This window comes from Actinia tenebrosa, unplaced genomic scaffold (genome assembly GCF_029948245.1).
Source record: "Actinia tenebrosa isolate PJP-AT-01 unplaced genomic scaffold, QUT_ActTen_1.0 PGA_scaffold6__47_contigs__length_16458017, whole genome shotgun sequence".
In the NCBI taxonomy this organism is placed as follows: Eukaryota; Metazoa; Cnidaria; class Anthozoa; order Actiniaria; family Actiniidae; genus Actinia; species Actinia tenebrosa.
In genome coordinates, this window is record NW_028292583.1 from 7,477,132 (window position 1) to 7,495,999 (window position 18,868).

At 42.7% G+C, this 18,868-nt stretch overlaps 2 protein-coding genes across 3 annotated transcripts in view; one reads left to right on the forward strand and one right to left on the reverse strand.

The window, feature by feature from the left end:
* LOC116288621 (ribose-phosphate pyrophosphokinase 1) overlaps positions 1–11,653 on the forward strand; it is a 24,522-nt gene extending 12,869 nt beyond the window's left edge. For both annotated transcript variants that reach the window (XM_089039013.1, XM_089039014.1), the window contains exon 8: positions 11,067–11,653. In XM_089039013.1, coding sequence (XP_088895139.1) covers positions 11,067–11,159 — 93 coding nt within the window. In that variant the 3' untranslated portion in view covers positions 11,160–11,653. The remainder of the gene's footprint in view (positions 1–11,066) is intronic.
* On the reverse strand, positions 11,192–15,030 carry LOC116296074 (uncharacterized). Its single transcript, XM_031704028.2, has 4 exons — positions 14,839–15,030; positions 13,459–13,653; positions 12,796–12,912; positions 11,192–12,327 (listed from the first exon to the last, which is right to left on the reverse strand). The coding sequence occupies exons 1-4, from the start codon at positions 14,888–14,890 to the stop codon at positions 12,224–12,226; spliced, it is 468 nt and encodes a 155-aa protein (XP_031559888.1). The 5' UTR covers positions 14,891–15,030; the 3' UTR covers positions 11,192–12,223.
* Between the last annotated feature and the right edge of the window lie 3,838 nt (positions 15,031–18,868).

The following is an 18,868-nucleotide window of genomic DNA, read 5'->3' on the forward strand; positions in this document are numbered from 1 at the left end:
ATCTTCTACGGGTGGTTGTTCTTCGGTGCCACTCATCTTATATTAAGGGACTTGAAGGACTTGACAAGTAACTTGATGACGACTTGACAATGACTTGGCAATGACTTGACAACGACTTGACTAAGTACTTGAGGTGACTTGACAACGACTTGACTAAGTACTTGAGGTGACTTGACAACGACTTGACTAAGTACTTGAGGCGACTTGATCAGGTACCTCAGCAAGTGCTGCCTGGAAGACCTTTTCGACTTCTCTGTCCTTCTTGAAGTCCTTCCAAGAGGCACCAAAGGTGCCCGCAAGTTCCTTCAAGTCGACGTGCTGAGCTACGTGAAGTGCCGCAGAGGCGACTGCCATTAACTTACCGCACTTCAAAGACAACCACCCACAGGTTATCTTAAGTTCTTGGGCGATGACATAGTCCTCGCTAATGTCCTTCCGTAGTTGCTCCAAGTCGTCTATGGGCAGCGCAAGTCCAAGCAATTTAGTCGCAAGTCGGATAGCGGAGTCTGCTACGGCGTCCGTGGTCTTACTTGCAAGGGCAGCCTCATACCTCTTATGGAACTTTTTGACTTCCTCTTCTGACAACTTGTTAACCTGCTCATGGGTAAGTTCCTTGCCTATCATTTCTTTACACTTCCCAGAAGACACAAGGATGTTAAGTTGTTCCTTGAGGTTACTTTCATCTAACTGCGTGGGGACTTCATCTAAGAGCTGCTCAATGTCCATATACATTAGGAATCATAGATTCCAACCGTGTAGGGAAACCTCAAAGAGAAGATCATCTTGGAATGTTGGTGCGTCTTTAAATGCCGCATGTATTCATGCAACTGTTCCTTGGATATCTCACCGCCGTAGTCGCTTAAGATGGTTTCCAGGTCAGACTTGCTCGGAGTATAAAATACGACAAGTGAGCCTATGTTTTCCCTAAAAGGCTTAGAGACGCTGGTAAGCTGCTGCGAGAGCAACCAAACGCTGATATTGTCGTGTCTGCCGCTAAAGGCGAGTTTAACGAGCTCGGAAGTGCGTCTCTTTACGTCGTCCCCACAGGCAATGTCATCCAATATGAGGAGGGTTTGCGTATCTTTAGGGAATTGTTTGTGCCAGAACTTAAGATGTCCAGATAACTCGTTGGGGTCTAAGATATCTACGAAGAAGTCGTCATCTTTTACGCCTATGCCCGTCCAGGTGCGGTTATTCACGTAGGTGGGGCATAATAGCACGATGTAGTCGAAGCGGTATCTAAAGGGTCCTAATAGCTGCTCTACCACGAACTGGGTCTTTCCGCAGCCGGTGGGTCCTACTATCAGAGCATTGCAGGGAATATGGTTCGGATCCATTATATATACGATGGACCCAGTGGACGCAGTAAGAAGGATTGCCACCGACGCAAAAGATAAAAGAGACACCATAGAAATGCAAAGGGAGGAGATCGATCGGCTGAAAGAGCGCGTGCAGGAATTGTACGATGAAATGTGCGGTCTGAAGCGCGCAGAACGGTTTGGTGCGCTGATAACTATGGCAACGTGGGCTAAGGAGTCCGTTAAGGACTTCATGCGATATCCCCTGTAGAATGTTAACAATAAGGTTAAATCTTTGTTAAGGATGCCTGGAAACTATTTCAAAGAGTGTCTTAGAATGTTGACAATAAGGTTAAATCTTTGTTAAGACACCACAGAAACTATTTAAAAAGCGTCTTAGAATGTTGACAATAAGGTTAAATCTTTGTTAAGACACCACAGAAACTATTTAAAAAGTGTCTTAGAATGTTAACAATAAGGTTAAATCTTTGTTAAGTATATGCTATTTAAAAAGTGCCTTAGAATGTTGACAATAAGGTTAAATCTTTGTTAAGGATGTTAAATGGAGGCTAAGATACAGTTAAGTATATATGGACTGTTCAATGTGTAAAAAGGTGTTCAGCACCAAACAAAGACTTCAATACCACGTTCGTCGCGGCGTTTGTACGAAGAAACCCCTTAGCCGCGCTTGTAAGGATTGCGGTAAGGAATTCAGCACCGTTCAAAAGATGCAACAACATCAGGATAAACGCATTTGTGGGCTTTGTAAGGACTGTAATAAGGAATTCCACAACCCCTTCGAAATGCAGCAGCATCTGAAAAGGGGCGTCTGTAATCGAACCAGACAGTGTAGTTTCTGTAATAAGATACTTAGTAGTCGTCAACGTTTACAGACGCACCGGAGAACGCATGAAGTGAATTATAGGTTTCTCTCCCGCGCTTACGACTTGGAAGGCGTGGATTGCTACCAATGTGCGGATTTGATGTGTCGCTGCCCGCATAAAGAGGATTACTTAAGGAATCGCATAGATTACCATAAGAAGATAGTCCGTACTTTCCCCTCTTTTGAACGCGCCGAAGGCGTTCCGTGGACTAAAAGGGAGTATTGGAGGCAGGAGTGCGATCGTTGTGGTTGTGTTAGAGAAGAGGAACATATCTTCAACTGTCTTAACAAAGATTTAACCTAAACGTCAACATTCTGAGACACTTTTGAAATAGTTTCCGGGGTGTCTTAACAAAGATTTAACCTAAACGTCAACATTCTGAGACACTTTTGAAATAGTTTCCGGGGTGTCTTAACAAAGATTTAACCTAAACGTCAACATTCTGAGACACTCTTTGAAATAGTTTCCGGGGTGTCTTAACAAAGATTTAACCTAAACGTCAACATTCTGAGACACTCTTTGAAATAGTTTCCGGGGGCCTTTAATAGTAAAGCAGGGTTTGTGCAAAGAGTCTCAAATCCTGAACTTATTTTTCTTGTTGTTTGTTAAGTATCATCAACATTTAACAAAACAACAAGAATAATAGGAACCCCTTTTAAGGAAGGTCGTAGGATATATACTAGGCTACGCAGCTGCCTTTCTGGGAGGCATTCTAATTACCCTTTCAATATATGGACTGTATTACTTGCGAACTACCTGCCGACTGCATTACCCCTCGTAAGCCACCGATACCCAAACCGCGTAAAAAATACACCTGCCTTCATTGCGACAGGGTATTCTCCGAAGGATCCTTTGTGGGGCATTGGTGTTCCGCGGATCCTAAAGCGCAGCGGACTTTAGCAGACGCGCTTAACTACAAAGAGGAGATGGAGTGACTCTTCTTTCAATGTCAAACTTCCATCGGCCATTTACCTTACCATAGCTGCGTAAGTGGGTGAATTCCTCGCCCTGAATTACGTACCGCACGCAATCCGGCGCCCAAAGGGAATATTCCTTGCCTTCTAAGTCTTTGAGGACTAACCGTAAACGGTCGATGTCTTCGAAGACGACGTAATTTTTTATTTCGTATGCTTTACCGCAAATCAGGTCACGCCAGTGTATTTGGTTGACGATCATTATATCTATGAAATATTCTTAAATGCGTTGCCCTTGTCTCCGTAGTCTTGAAGCGTTTGCAGCACCACCGACAGGGAATACGGATGCCTTCCGCGTAGTTGCTAAGGGCACGACAGATGACGTCATAATCGTTGCTAACCATGGTCAGGTAACCATTCGCGTCATACTGCGAAATTATCTTGCGTTGGTCTGCGGAGAGTATGCCATTTCCTTTCGGCGTCTTTAATTCGATGCAAAGCCCTTCATACCTTAAATGCGCGTTCAGTATTAAGAGGTCGGGTTGACCCCTTTGATAACCCTTCTGCCAGCATTTTATGCGTTTGCTGTCAGAATCCTGCAATTCCCCTAAGCCGGGCGCTATGAGCATCTGTGGGTAGAAGCGGCGTATGTAGTCCACGACTTTCTTATGCAGGTCAAACTCATTTTCCATTTTGAAGACTAACTTGTTAGGACTATCGAACCGCCTTTCTATTTCATACTTACCTGTCTTTCTCAATGCGGGAAGAACGTCCTCGAGGACCCAATCCTGGAATGTCTCTGCCGTTGGCATCTTAGAGCTAAATATTAGTTGATACAACCCAGATTCGGTTACGTACAGGGAATTAGGCTGTGAATACGAGGGGAGGCGATTCACCTCCACTCTAAGTTCGCTAAGCTTTACCTTATACTTTTCACGAACATGCACCTTAATTGCATCTTTTGGGCGTTCGTAACCCAACGCAGCCGCCACTTCCTTTGCTTTGAAGTATAGTTTATCGCCTTGCACTATGCATTGCAGTTTGGTTTCGTTGTTTTCGAATACGCGAAGCATTATATACCAACGATATTTTTTTATCAAAAGGATGAGCGAGTGGATCAATAGGCAACGCTCTTTAGCTGATTCATTTCTACGCTCAGTTGCGCGTCAGACACGACGAAAACGTAGCAGTTTATCTTATCACCGTCGCCGGCACTGGCGTTTTTGGTGCGCTTGATCTCCAATGTTATGCCATCCTGCGTATTTACTAGACGTAAACCCTGACCATGCAGGTCTTCGTCGTTAATGGTGCGCATATCAATCCACAGCGTGTACTTATCCTTAAAGAATTCCTCGGGGCTAATTTGGTCGCCAAACTTACGCTTTGCCTCCCTGTAAACGTCTGCGGGCTTTATTCCCTGGGAGTAAACCTTGTTTGGAACGCCGTTGACATTTACCCCCACGTTAGTAATGTTGGGGTTGTGAAAGGCCTCGGAGTCGCGCTTACCGGCCTCGTAGGGCTTAGCAAACACCAACATTAACCCCGTGAGACTTCTTCGGGGGAGGTTAATGCTTTGGTTGATAACCTCATCCGTCTTATCCAAGAAGCTAAATGTCTTATACATCACTACGTGGTCGTAAAGGAATGCCTTGCCAGAGCTGTACTCCATGCCAGCGCTACGGGCCAGCTCTTCGCTGTACACGGTCTCATACTGCAGCTCTAAGTTGGTGATAGAATAAGGATCAACAGCCCCGCTAATTGCGCTGTCCATTCCTCCTATGACGTTCGTGGTGTCCGCCAAGGTTACTTCAAACTGTAACTCGGATAACTGCCTGGGGTAGTACACACCATGACTCGTAATTACTTCGAAATCCAAAGGGATAACGTACTTGCTACCATAGGCGGTCTTTACCCTTGTTGCGTCTGCTACTGCGGTTGCTCCACTGGAGTCCGTAGGCGCGGGGTTAGTATCGCTGCGAAGCTTACGAAGAATAACGCTTCCAATTCCCTGCTCTATCTTTTGTGCACGGTCAAAGGCTGTTAGCCACAGATCCTTATACGTGGTGTACAAATCGTACCTATTCAAATCCAAGAGGGATTCCCCTGCGAACTTGATTCTCATCTTAGAAACGAGGTTCCTACCCACGTTATTGACGGTATAGCGCTTGTCCTTGGTGCTTGGTTGTATTGCTAGGTCAAACCTTAAAGCCAAGGTGCCAGGAACCAATACTAGGTTATCCGTTAGGCGGGGCACGCCTACGTACAGCGTCTCCCCTGGCTTTGCGCTAGAAGGTGTGAATGTGACCCGGTGAAAGGTGCGTTCTGCTTTCAGCCCGCCAACCTGCTTAGGTAATACGTTGGGATTTAACTTTGAGCTTATCATATATAATGGAAGTAGAAGGAACGGATTTTGACCCCCTTACCGAAGAAGGCCAAGTAGACATTAACGACGAAGAATACGAGTCTTTACTTCCTAATGACAACGTAGACTCCCGAGGTCTCTTCGATAAGCTAAGACGCAAATATGGCAGCAGGGCCCGCGAGGCCTGGCGTTCCTTAGAGGATAAGTGGCAATCAAGGAACCCAGGGCGACCTATTCCAGAATATTTGGAATTGCAAAACTTGGATTCCACGGACCTAAGAACCGGAATGCTAAGGGGGCTTTTAGAGGACGTAAGGGAGAAATTTCCAAATGTGGACTTGGCCCGCCTTAATTTCCAAACCGGAGATAAGGGGCAAATTCAAATCCAGCATCAAGGAAGGGATACGTGGTATAATCTTTACCAAAGGACAGACTCCAACAAGCTCGCCAGTAATCTCCCAAAAGAAATCCAAGACGCATTAGGGAAACCTAATTTAATGGAAAGGCTAAAAGAAAACGACGAAAACCTTAACGAAGCCGTTGAAAGGGTCAAAGCCCTAATGCAGCGACAACAAAAAGGCTTTGAAGCGATAAGGGAAGTCGAAGGACTAAAGGAAACAATGGAGGAAAGGGATGCAGATTACATGAGACAAAACCTACTGCTCCTCGATGCTCAAAAGAGAGAACTTGACGACAAAAACCAAAGAATGATAGAAATGAGAGAACAAACAGACAAAGCCCTGCGCGATAGGAACCAAGCCCAAAAAGCCTTCGAGCTCGCCCTGCAAGACCTAGACATAAGCAAGGAAGAAGCTAAGAACTTACGTACCACCATAGCTGGCTCTTTAGAGAAACGGCGGTAGTTGGTTGCCGAAATCAACACTAAGGAGGAACAAATCCGGCAAAGAGATCAGGCTATCGAAGACCTGGAGGGGCAAATAGAGCGGCAGCAAGAAATAATTGCGGACCTAACTCGCCCTGAAGAAGAAAGGGAGGCAGCACAAAGGGAATTAGAAGCCCTTCAGGAAAGAGTCGCGGAATTACAAGCGCAAAAGGACAACCTGGAAAGAGAATTGGGACTTACCACCAAGGAAAAGGTAAAAAGAGCCCTTTTGAAGTATGGCGTTCCACTGGCATTTGCGGTTGCTATTTCGAGCGTAGTAGGGGTAATCCTTAACGCGCTTAAGGCTACAGGCGCGGGCGTAAAGAAATTAGGCAATGGGCTGACGGACTTGGGAAAAAAGATGGCAGCCGGTCTTCCTGGGCTGCTGGGTAGCGTTCTTGGCCTGGCACTTAGGGCCGGCGGAGAACTGCTAAAGTGTGTGGGGAATAACATTTGGATATTAGTCGTAGCTATTGGGGTTGTCCTCCTGAAGAAGATGAGGGGCTGATCTTATCCTTGTGTATTACTGTTGGCTTATCGTCGTCGGGCGCCCGAGGCGTCCTCGACTGGGGATTAGTAAAGATAGTATTCGCACCGCCTTGATAATGTGGAACTAGCGGCAGCACACTCATGGTGCTAATGGGCTTATGATTCCAAGTGGCATCAGTCGGGGGATTTTTTGACGGGGCGGCATTTATCTGAACGCGACCCAGCTTACCGGCATTGGCGCCCGACGTAATCTTATCGCTGGGGCGAATCTGTAACTTCGCATATTGACAATTAGCTATCATGTGAAAAGTTACGGGCGTCAAATCTTCTGGGGTACTTACGTTGGCCTCAAATGAGAAATGAACTGGGTTCCTATTGTTGTCTTTTTTTCTGTAAGGCTGTAATGGTCGGTTACTCTCATCAACGATCCTAAACCCAACATTACATGACCACCCCGTTGAAATACTAATAGTACACATGATTAATCCCAGGCCTCCAACCTTTACCCACAGCCCGGTATCAAACCATTTATCATTCACGTAGTCCTTCTCCTCCAAGTAATAAAGGAACCAATCTTCCTTCGCATGTGGATTCATATACTTCAGCAAACATAGTTTGCTTCTAGAGACTAAGCACCGTAAGAGTGCTGATGCTCTTGTGATTATAAACGTAATCTCTTTGATCCTCTATGCTATTTACCGTGACCTTTCCCGTATCGTCTACTCTTATCTGCAGCTTTACCTTTCCGTGGCAATCGGCAACCATGTGGAAAGTCCAAACGGAATGATTTTCAAGGCTGCTGGGGTTGGGCTCTACGGAAAAATGCGCAGGCTCCCTGTTGTTCGTTTTCGTACGCATAGGCTGCAGTATGCCATTCTCATCTAAGAACCTAAAGCCAACGTTGGCGTGACTATACGCGCCAATGCAAATGCTGCAAAGAATTAACTTCTTTCCCGAGTAGTTCAGATCCACGGACATGCCCGTGACATCAACCCAAGATGCCTGGGTGTATTTTTTCTCGCCTGTGTAAGTCGTATAAACACAATCTACTCCAGCTACGTAGGGGTTGTTCATCGCCATATATAATAACTCAGACCAATGCTTACAGCTGCTAAGCCGGCTTTTAATAAGTTATGGTCATATTCCTCTTCTTTTTTAGGCGCTCGGTATACTGGCTGCACTTTCTTAGGTGGTCGCGTATGGTGCACTTTTTTAGGCTGTTCAACAAAGTGCCTTCTAATAGTGTCAGAGTTCACGTCATTCACCCCAAACTTCATATCCTTGGTTGCTCGTTGAAGTTTGTTGTTGTATCCTACTACGGAGCCCGTATTTATAGATAAATTACTGGGCATTAACCAACAACCCGGGGCTACTGCATAGTCCAGTCGGGCCTTAGAATTTTGTATAGCTAGTTGGTAACGCTGTACGCCCTTGCTAATGTCGCCCTCCAAGATTGAACTTTCGAATAAGATCAAGGCTTCGGCTCGCGTCTCTTCTGCGGCGCCCGTATTTCCAATTATACTTGATCGGGTATTTACTTGGGCTCCAAGGATAGAATACACGTAAGCTTCTATGCTGCGGTTCAAACGGGCAAGGCCGGCTTTGGTTAGTCCTTTGCCTTCTGGGGGTATGAAATTAAGATATTGCTTCGTTTGCTCGTCGTTGGTAATCTTGATAATCAGCGGGTTAGCCCCTGCATACTTACCGCCCTCGTCTTTGAACAGAGGTCCATCGCGGACTTCCTTAGTGGTTTTGGCATTTGGCTCGAAGAAGGTGCTACTGTCGTGAGTTTCTTTGTGATACCCGGTGTTCCATCGCAGCTGCAATGCATGAACTTCCTTATCGCTTAGCTCGTGCCCACCAATCCCCCAATAAGCCCAAATATGTCCCAGACCATTGTTAGCGCCCGTAGTGCATCGGAAATCCTTCCCTTCAGCACCAAACTCCTTACAAAGTCTGTTATAAGCCGGCACGCTGTATTTATTATCTCTTGGATAAAACGTGGCATCTCCTGGCAGCGCAATAACACCCATTTCATGTAGTATTCTTCGGACGGTAAAGTGGAAGTGAAACATGAATATTGAATTCTTCATCAAGTTCGCGCTTACCCCACAGCCACTGGTGGCGCACCAAACCGCAAAGTTCAACTGCTGCGGCCAATAACGCATGTTAGGACCACTTAGCCATTCATGAGATTCCTTAGCGGTAGTATGAACAATGGGCACGTTTTTGAAGATATCTCGCACCTTTAACGGAAAGGAATGGTTGTTAGAGATCCGCATGTTCAACGTTAGGTCCAAGCTTGGGTGCTTATCAAATGAAACCGCGGGTATTGGATAAGTACTGGTACCAAGCAATAATTCCTTTGACCAACCTTGCGTTACCGTGGGATGCTTCAGCTGAGAGTCTATCTGATCGACCAGCGTAGGTTTCAAATCCTCATTGCTGTACATCCTAGAGCCGTTATAGTAAATACCATCGGGCCTTCTTTCGAACTTACTAGGGTCTGCATGCGGAAACATCTTCCTAAATGCTCTCCAATTCCAGTAATCCCGGTTGTCATGATGTGGCTGCTCCTCAATATCATTCCCAAAAGCGTCGTACATTAGTATATAATGGATGTTATACCATCAGCACCTCAGTTGTACCCAGATGTTCCCAATTATCACACTACCACTAAGGATACAGGTCCTAACGAACTAAACGCGGAGAATTTCAGGCTTAATAAAGCGAACTTAATCCTGGCTTACTTAGAAGGGCAAACGAAACACTATGAGGAGGTTAGGAAAAAGTATGCTAGAGCCCGAAGCACGCTACATAAAATCGCGATAACTTCCGGCTCCATGTCCGTGGCGTTAACAGGCACCGGCGTTGCTACCTCACTCACCGGACCTGGAATAGTCGTTGGCGTTCCCTTGGCCAGCGTTGGAGCCGTCTGCGGCATCGTTTCCGCTGTTACGACAAGCATTATAAAGCAATTGTCCTGTAAGATATCCAAGCACGATACACATAGCCCTAGCAAGAGCAAAGGCTAACACCATCGCCGACTTGGTCTCCAAGGCTTTGCGGGACCGCCGCATAGACGACACGGAGTTCTCTTTGATCCTCGCGGAGGAAAAGAAATACGGCGAATTAAAGTCGGGTAATAAAAAAACCATCGTGAAAGATCTTTCCGAGGAATCTCGCAAAAAGATCTACCAGGAGGCAAAGGAGGAGCTCCAAAGAAAACTCGCTCAGTAGACATCTGCTTTGAAAAGAACGTAGGGGGATTTCGACTGCACATTTCATCTTCTCGGAATCCATCCTAATAGGGGGTGGTTGGAGTCAATTTTGTAAAATATTTCGTAAATTACGTCAGGATAATAAGGAATATCCTTATCCAGCCGACAAAACATCCACTCGGCTCTGCTCATATCAGAAACCTCAGGAATAGACTTACCGGTAATTTCAGACAAAAGATAGGGAATAGCTCTGTAATATTTCCCTAGTTTTAATTTTTTCAATGTCTTCCGTAGACTTTGCGGGGTTGGCTCTTCTAAGTGGTCTATGATTTTCTTCTTTACTTCGGTGTCTAAATATACCGGCCGAAGACCTTGGATATGACTCATCCAGTCCCTAAAGTATTTTATTCTTTTATAAGGTGTTTTCGTACGACCTCCATTGGCGTAATATTGCTCTTTGGTAGCATTTGGTACGGCATTACGAATATTCTTACCACACTCGTAACACTGTGCTGACGTGTCGTCTTCTATTTGCATTTTTTTACCACAACACCAAAAGGGTTCTGGCTTAGGTACGCTAACTTTAGGTCTTAGACAAATTATGCAAAAGTCGTTAACGAACTTCTTACATTCGTGCATCGTATATTTATAAGATATTTTTTACCTCCGTTTACGGTAGCAGCAGTAAGGACTTGTCGCGCGGGTATTTCCCGCTGCCGGCGCCTTCGGAATAACGCGGGTAAAACCCGTGAATATACGACATCGATCGCGAGTCCCCCTTACTGCCTACGGGTTTGGTACGGGTAAAGTGGTCAAATCGGATATTCGCCTAAAAGTCCGTAGAGTTGGCTCAAATAATTCCCGCTGCCGGCGCCGTTACGTGGGGGCAGGTAATCCCCGGCGTATTCCGAACAGCAGTCGCGAGTCCCCCTTACTGCTGCTGTATATAAGGGTAGGTCATTTAGAAGTGCATTTCATTATATATTCCTCTTAACGATTGTCCATTAACTTTCAGTTGATTGACGTTTCAATGATACTTGCTGAAGCCATCCGCAGAACTCATAATGGAGAATCTGTCTCCTATTTATTCAATCATGTTCCACTTTGACGCTCGTAAAAACCTCAACCACACACTGATGGTTCCGCAAAGTTTAGCTTCACAAAGAGCTAGTTAGTTTAATACAAAATGGGATTCCTGTGTAGCAGGGAACCACAGCCGTGCTACAGCGCACTCCATAAAGAACTTTATAAAAACAAAACATAATATTAACCTAACATATCATTATATTAGTCATATTATTTAATTAATTTAAAAGCTTTTATTTGGCTTTTTCCTATGACTGCTGAGCTGCTAGCCTGTGTGCACTAACTCTTGACATTAGGCATGCTCGAAGTATTGTATTTGGTCGAGCATGTATAACAATCGAGTGGAGTGCATGTATCTTTGCTATAAATATGTGGTCATGTTTACATAGTACCAGCTACTTGAATTGGTGTGCTCTCTTCTGTGTTTTCTTTATTTAATATGATAAAATATATTGTTCCGTGTATAGCATTGATATCACATCTAATCTTTGCAACAATAAATGTTTTTTCTTTGAACCTTTTTTTCTTTTTTCCCATAACAGATAAATGTTTAGGCCAAATTCGATGAGAAAGAATCGGTGAAACTAATATCTAATAATTATTGCGATTTTTAGCCGCCATTAAATGCTTTGCACCAGCACGTGATGGCAGCCATGACAGGAGGCAGTAATAATACATATATTCTAATCTGATCTGATTTACATGAGAAAGTATTCAGTTTCTCGGGAGGAAAAAGACTTAGTTGTTGTGCCTCCTGTCATCGCTGCCACCACGTGATGGGGCAAAGCCTCTATTCCAACATCGTTCGCCACCTTGAAAAAAGCGAGAAGAGAAGGCCTTTGGAACGAGTTTGCCTCTATTCGGGTTTACATTGACTGCTAGTTGAGATAAAATATATCCCGTATTAGAGTTTTCCGATTTAGCACCTTTTGTGACAATCCTAAGTTTATAAATGCGATACACAAATATTCCTTACTCTCCTGAATGAAGCCTGGAGGGAAGCGAGTAAATGACGATAAACTGTAAACTTCCCTGCCATCTTCCCTGTTCTAAGAAACCGCTTTCGTACCCAGCTGAATAGATTACTTAAAAACTAAGGCATGCAAATATCTGTCGCATCTTCGTTCTGTTCTTCTGTTGCCAAATTGCTTTCATGACTCTGAAGAAGCTACCTTGCTGCCAGTGACACTCTGCATGGGAAAAAACCACGACAAGAAAAACACGTAAACACGTTAAATCTATACTGTAGGATTTTTTTGGGTCTCTCCCTAGAATCGAGGGGCTTTCTCTGGTTTTCCTCCGAAAACCATGTAACCTCTAGCTTGGGGGGAGGGGGGGGGGGTTGTTAGGGTTTCCCATGTCATAGCACTCGTCATTCTGATACGTTGAGAATACATTATTTCGTTTGAGTTGTTGAACATTACACTCAAGTTTAAAAGCTTGGTGTTTGAGTTAGCCATCCCCTGAGGAGAAAAAACTTATGGGGGAGGGGTGGAAAGCGCCTGTACACAGGCTAGTTAGTGCCCGGCTGAGCGAGACCAATATGAAAATGTATGCGCATTGCACTATAAACTGGTTACAATTAGTGGTTATAACTTGTTTGGCAATCTATATCACTGTAAAAGGCACGCGCAAAGAGAGTAAAGTATAGGACTTACTTCGATCACATCTCGTTCCAAAGAAACCAGTTCCGCGACACATACAGCGGTATTGGGTCTCGTTGAGCTGCGCACAGTAGCCACCATTCTGACATGGATTAGGTTTACAAGGATCCTCTGAAACAATACACAGCCATGATATGTTAAGGCAAATAGACAGAAAACAGGAAGGAAGTACTAACTGTGCGCAAAGTAGTTGGTATCCATGTGTCGTGCCCGCGCTTCTCCTTCTCTTGCAGTTGTTTCACGCTTTTAACACGTGCGTGCGTAGTGATGTATTGTTTTATGTTGTATTTTTGAAACCCTTTTCCAAACAGTAAGATAAATTCAGTACCGTGCTACGTCCCTTCTGAGGGAGCACCGTCTTTAACCAATCCGGCAGAGTTATCAAGATGCTCTTAAAGACTTAGAGTGTATTGGTATGTTAAACCGCACGGTACACAACATCACCCTGTACGGAATTGACGATCCTCTCAACCAATCACCGCACTGCGCAAGAAGCACTTATGGCGTAAAGGGCTCATCTCTCACCAATGAGACCAGGGATAGATGCCAGGCTCGGGGTTGTATGTGGGTAGAATATAATTCCTTGTTTGGGTTATTTAGTGTTCTTTGAGGGCCTTCTACATAACAAACCATTCTTGCATTAAGTTAGGTACTTACTTGGTTTATTGTGAGTCAGGCAACTGGACAGTTTCTTGTACTGGAAGGGATTTTGACAACAGAACACAGCTCTACTACACCGGCACACACCCTTGTAGACACTACAACCTTTGTAGGTATTTGTGCATTTAGTATTGTACGGCAGACATTTGATCGTTTTACCATGATAGGAATACCTCGCTTCCGTCCACGTCACTGGAAGGAAAGGGAACATTTTCGGTGAGATATAGAACACAAATGGACCCTTTTTAAGATTGCCGTGAATAAGAGTCTAACATGAAAATACAAAAGAAATGCCATAAATTCCATCGAGAAAAAGTGTGATTTCCTTTTGTATTTCCTTGTTAGTCTCGCATCCAAGATGCTGTAGAGAAGAGTTCGTTGAACGGCTACGTGCATGCGTTGGGTATTAGTCCGTTGTAGTTATCAATATATTAGTTATAAATATGGAAAAAAGACAACTCTTGTTAAGAGCTAAAGTATTAGATAAAGGAATAATAAGAAAACTATGAGAAAACGTCATTGGGAATTTGGGAAGCACGGGTGGTGGCTAGTAATGCGCTGCATCACCAATGCGACCCGGAATAGAATTGTTGTTTTGGTTCTCTCCTGTTTTTGAGGGCCTTTATCCGAGTTTTCCATTTTTTCTCAGTCTTAAAAATTTACTCCAAAATTTCAATCAGTTTAATCCGGTGTAAAATCATGATTACATGTTTACATTTACAACCCATGCCAAGGAAAAGTTGCATTAAAGAAAATCAATCAGAGCTGAGTAACTAATATTTTTTAGGGTAAAAATTTGCATGAACACTATGATTATAGGCTCATCGGTTTTTCCGAGAATGTTCGCATTCATCGAGTCAAGAGAGCGATAATAGCTTGGAGTCATTGGCTGAAGAAATAGATATCGTGATGTCATGCATTGCCATGAGTTGGGCGGAGATCCGGTTATGACACTATTACCAAAACCCTCAGATTGTATTTGGAGAGAATGAAGACCTTAAAATTGTTTAAAAACCTTTATCTAACTAGAAACTATTTTAAAATGTTTGGAAAAGAAGTTGTACGATTTTTTTTTTACATTTTTCAGAAATATTAGCATAAATCTTAAACCGGCTTTTTCAGTATATCCTTCTGTAAGAGAGTATCTATCCAGCAATTAATAAGAACGCTACTCCTTTTTCCCCGGCCTTAGTTTAAATCTTACTAGCTAAGACATATTGAATTGTATATTATCAGCTTAATCAAACCGATAGTTCCTGATTATGGCTTTATCCATTGTACTTGATACTTGCCTCTCAAAAATAAAGTCAATACTCCTAAAAAGTATTTCCATGCAAAAGCAAAAAAGAAATATATAAATAGTAGCTATTTACTTACCCATGGACACTAGAGTGACGAAGAAAGCTGCGATGAACAAGGAAGTCTTCATTGTCAGTTTTATTGTAGTTCTGTGCGCGTTCTTCAGGATATTATATCCTTGACGATCACTAGATGCTGTAAAGTGTTTCTACTGATATTCATTATGATTCTGGTCTTATATAAGCGAAGGTTAATGGCCCTGGCTTAGACCCAGTATTATTTCCCACAACAAGCTGTCAAACAGAGACTCGACGGTACCACAAATGTCCTTTAAATAGGCATTGTTTGAACGTATTATTTGTACAAGATGAAAGACACAGGGTGGAGGAGAGAGTGTGTCATTAGGACATCTGTACAAAGGCATGTGGGATGGAGGTATTAATTACCTCTAAAACATTCCACAGATGAAAACCTGTGAAGTTCAAAAAGAAGTTACTAACATTGGCTCGTGCGGTAAAATAAACCTTACTATGTACAAGCTGGCTCTCTGATCAAGATTGACCGGCTTCTTTTTAAAGTAAGAAACCCCTAGTCTAAGAAAGTTTTCAGTGAAGACAATTTTTCTTTTATTGTAGTGATTGAAGAACCAAAAGAAATTATGCCAGTGGATACTCCTAACAGCCAATAACATGACCCCCCGCCTGAGCTACAGGAGAGTGAGTCCATGAAAGATGAAAAAGAGATAGATTACCCCACGACATAATATTGTTAAGTATTTTTAGAGCGTGGCTTCCGCTTTCCTTCCGTGAAGACGTCAGAAATACACGTCAAAATATCAAATCCGTATACAGTGCTCAAGATTCCGATAGAGAATAATAAAGATAAAAGAAAAATGAGTATATTGTTTAGTCAAGTTTTACCTTCGAATTCATTGGTTGAGTGTGGTTTACAAAGTGACCTCAAAAACTCATTGTACAATATGAAACTGTCATGTTTTTGGTATTCATAACACAGTGCTGTTTGGATACTGAAGTATATATACTGTACTTGGTTGGATCGAATCCAATTCTCTGGCGATTAGTACACTGTACAAGCGAACTTAATACCACATTAAATAAAAAAAGGTTTTAAAATTTCTTTGGAAAACTTCCAGCATTTTCTTTATCAAAAGTAAGCGTAGTCCCGGCTCCTACGGGCACTAATGAGGCTACGGAGTCTAGGAGGCAAAAAACGAGGCTTGCCATAAAAACAGAGGGTGTGTGTGTAGCGAATTTTAGTGCTAACTGAGAGTCAGTAGCAGTCTTTATTTCTTTAAATTTTTATATAAAACTAAAACTAAAATAATAAATAATTAGGATTTAGCAATGGCTTTTCCACGGTGTTAGTGTCGCACGAAGAAATGTCAGTTATATATTCTATAGTCTTTGTTCAAGTTTTCGTTACGGTCTCGCATCTAGTTTTGTCGCCTTAGTTTTTTAGTTTCTTTGTTTCGTTATTCAAATTTATAGTACTTTTGCTTAGTCTTTTTTCAATAATGTTCAGTTCTCAGTTGGATGTGTATCGGACAAGACCATATTTATTTTCTGTGCCTCATTTTGTTCCGTAAGTATATTTCTAGGCAACCTTTTATATTTTCTGCTATTTTGTAGTCTTATTTAGTGCTTCAACAGTTTGTATTTATTTTGTTTTGTAGAAACCGTTACCGTTATTTGTTATTATGCTATCAGTCAAGGACATAAAATAAATTCAATGTAACGAGTTTTTAACTGAACTGAGGTTACACACAGCCGTGGCTCTTTATCCGCTGAAATTCCAATTGGAATTTAGAAGTCGATTTTTGCGAAGAGAGAAACAGGGATAATCCAGAGAGAAACTCACGAAACAAATGACAAAAGCAACACTAAGCAATTCGTACATTCTACTCACATACGACACAGTGTCCGGCAGGACTGGAATTGGTAAAAGGCGAGCGTTTATCTAACTATAAATAATGACAACATAGTTAATGCCCTTTGTCGTGGGTGCTGAATAAAGAAGGTAAGACTTACACATTTGTAATTAAGTTAGCGTTGGTGTATTGACGCCGCCAGAAATTATTCCCAAAACTGTCCATCCTTTAGATAATCAGGCGAGGGACAGATACACTTATTTCAATAAAGTTAGTCACCTGAAAAGCTACAAAGCTGAGACCGACAAGGATTATGGGTATATACATTTTACATGTTTCAACCGCTTGATAACTTGTAAACCTCCTTTGAGCATCGTCAACTGCTACAGTTTGTGTCAAAAGCTTTACTTGTTGGATATAAAACATTTCCATGATTCTATACGATGCTATACCCTACGCGTGATGTTCAATGATATTCCTGCAGTGTGATTTGATGTCCCCACATTGACATTTCTGTACTGATATATTACACAATAAGGCTGTCACTTCTTAATGTAGGGATGTCCTTTTAATGGCAAAAAACGTTTTTGTTTTCTCTCTGGAAGAAAGATGTTGGGGAATGTGCCCCATTTGACCATATGCCAGTGTTTTTAGGATTCGACTTTTTTGTTCCTTAATATTATTGGTGTTACAGACTTCATGCTTAATTCTACAAGCTAGCTTTGGTTTTTGATCTCTTTCTAACAAAGTAAACGTCTGCAGGGATTTAAACTAGATCGAAGATGACCATAATATATCTCTCGTCTCATTTATTCAACTTTTGTATAGGAATAATTTTTTTTTTTTACAATACGGAAACTTTCCCATTGTGCTAACTAGGGAGGCATAATACGCCGGCGCCAACTACTTGATGACATACTACAAGTGGATTATCTGTCCCAAGACTGACGCCATTAGTAGGTCATTCAAGGAAGCTACCTTGTAAAATGGCGAGACGGCTTAAGTGGATCATCCGTTAGGAAGCCAGGTTTAGGTGGTTACACGTTATTCTGTGAAGAAGAACAAGTAGGAATGCTTTGATTATGGCGAGACTGAATAAGTGGACTTTCCTGTTCTAGTTTAGAATGGTACTTTGATATGAAACCGCACTTTTCAATTGATCATGTTTTAAAATATACAGATTATGAAGTGGGATAAGAGACGCAGTGATTTCAAGAATAATACTAAGCTAAAGATTTCTTTAGCCAATTTATACTCGTTTTTAGTGTCGGTCGTCACGCAACGCCTAGCATCCACGATACTTTTGAGATTTCATTTCCATTGTATTTTCAGTCACCATTTTAAAGATATTTTTGGATGAAACCCTACTTTAAAAGAATTATTGTATTGTGCTATTTTCTTCTCCAACTCATGTCATTGTACGGCAAGCGTCCTCCGTTACCATAGTTACGTGACCCCACCAGTCATTGGTCAGTGACATCAGAACCGAAAAATCCTTACTAGTACTCCAGAGCCGGAAAAATAACACAAGAATGGAAATAGCAAGTCTACGTATTGACCGTGGGAATGTGAAACCGGATGTTTCGTCAGACACGTGTACGTCTGAAGGAATATACCAGTCGCGATTTAGGGATCCGAGTTTTGCGTTGGGTTTGTCGTTGGACCCAACGACTCAACACGGGAAACATCAATATAAGAGATATGAGCTTACTTCTGATCACAGTTTTGTGCCTATTAAGGAATAGGTGCTTTCGCTTGTGCGCATCTATTGTTTTATCATAGGTCACGTGACCTTTAATTTTTGCACCATACTCTCACCTCCTGCGTTTAATACACACCAGGATGCTTTTATATTTTCATGTTTCCTCTTCCCTTATTTTGGCTAAAACCATCTTTTCCTTTCTTAACTTGTAACCACCTCATTCCTGATGCTCTGCAACCTGCGCTGTTGTATGATAATTTTCTCCCATATCGATAGTTAACCCGGCGCCACCCAGAGTCCATGCAAAACTATCGTTAGGCCATAACTATATTCAGTATTCCGTAATTTAATAAGTTACACCGGATTGTAGATATCAGTCGTGATACTGACAATTATGTAAGGTTTCTGGAATATAAAAGTGGTAAAACGCAACTGTCCAACCAGGGCTGTTGGGCTGTTGGGTTTGTTGGGCTGTTGGGTTTGTTGGGCTGTTGGGCTGTTGGGCTGTTGGGCTGTTG

Coding starts and splice junctions, on each gene's coding strand:
- LOC116296074 (XM_031704028.2), bottom strand. CDS start 14,890: ATGAAGACTTCCTTGTTCATCGCAGCTTTCTTCGTCACTCTAGTGTCC. Junction 13,654..14,838: donor CGTCACTCTAGTGTCCATGG/GTAAGTAAATAG, acceptor CTTTCCTTCCAG/TGACGTGGACGGAAGCGAGG. Junction 12,913..13,458: donor CCTGACTCACAATAAACCAA/GTAAGTACCTAA, acceptor GTATTGTTTCAG/AGGATCCTTGTAAACCTAAT.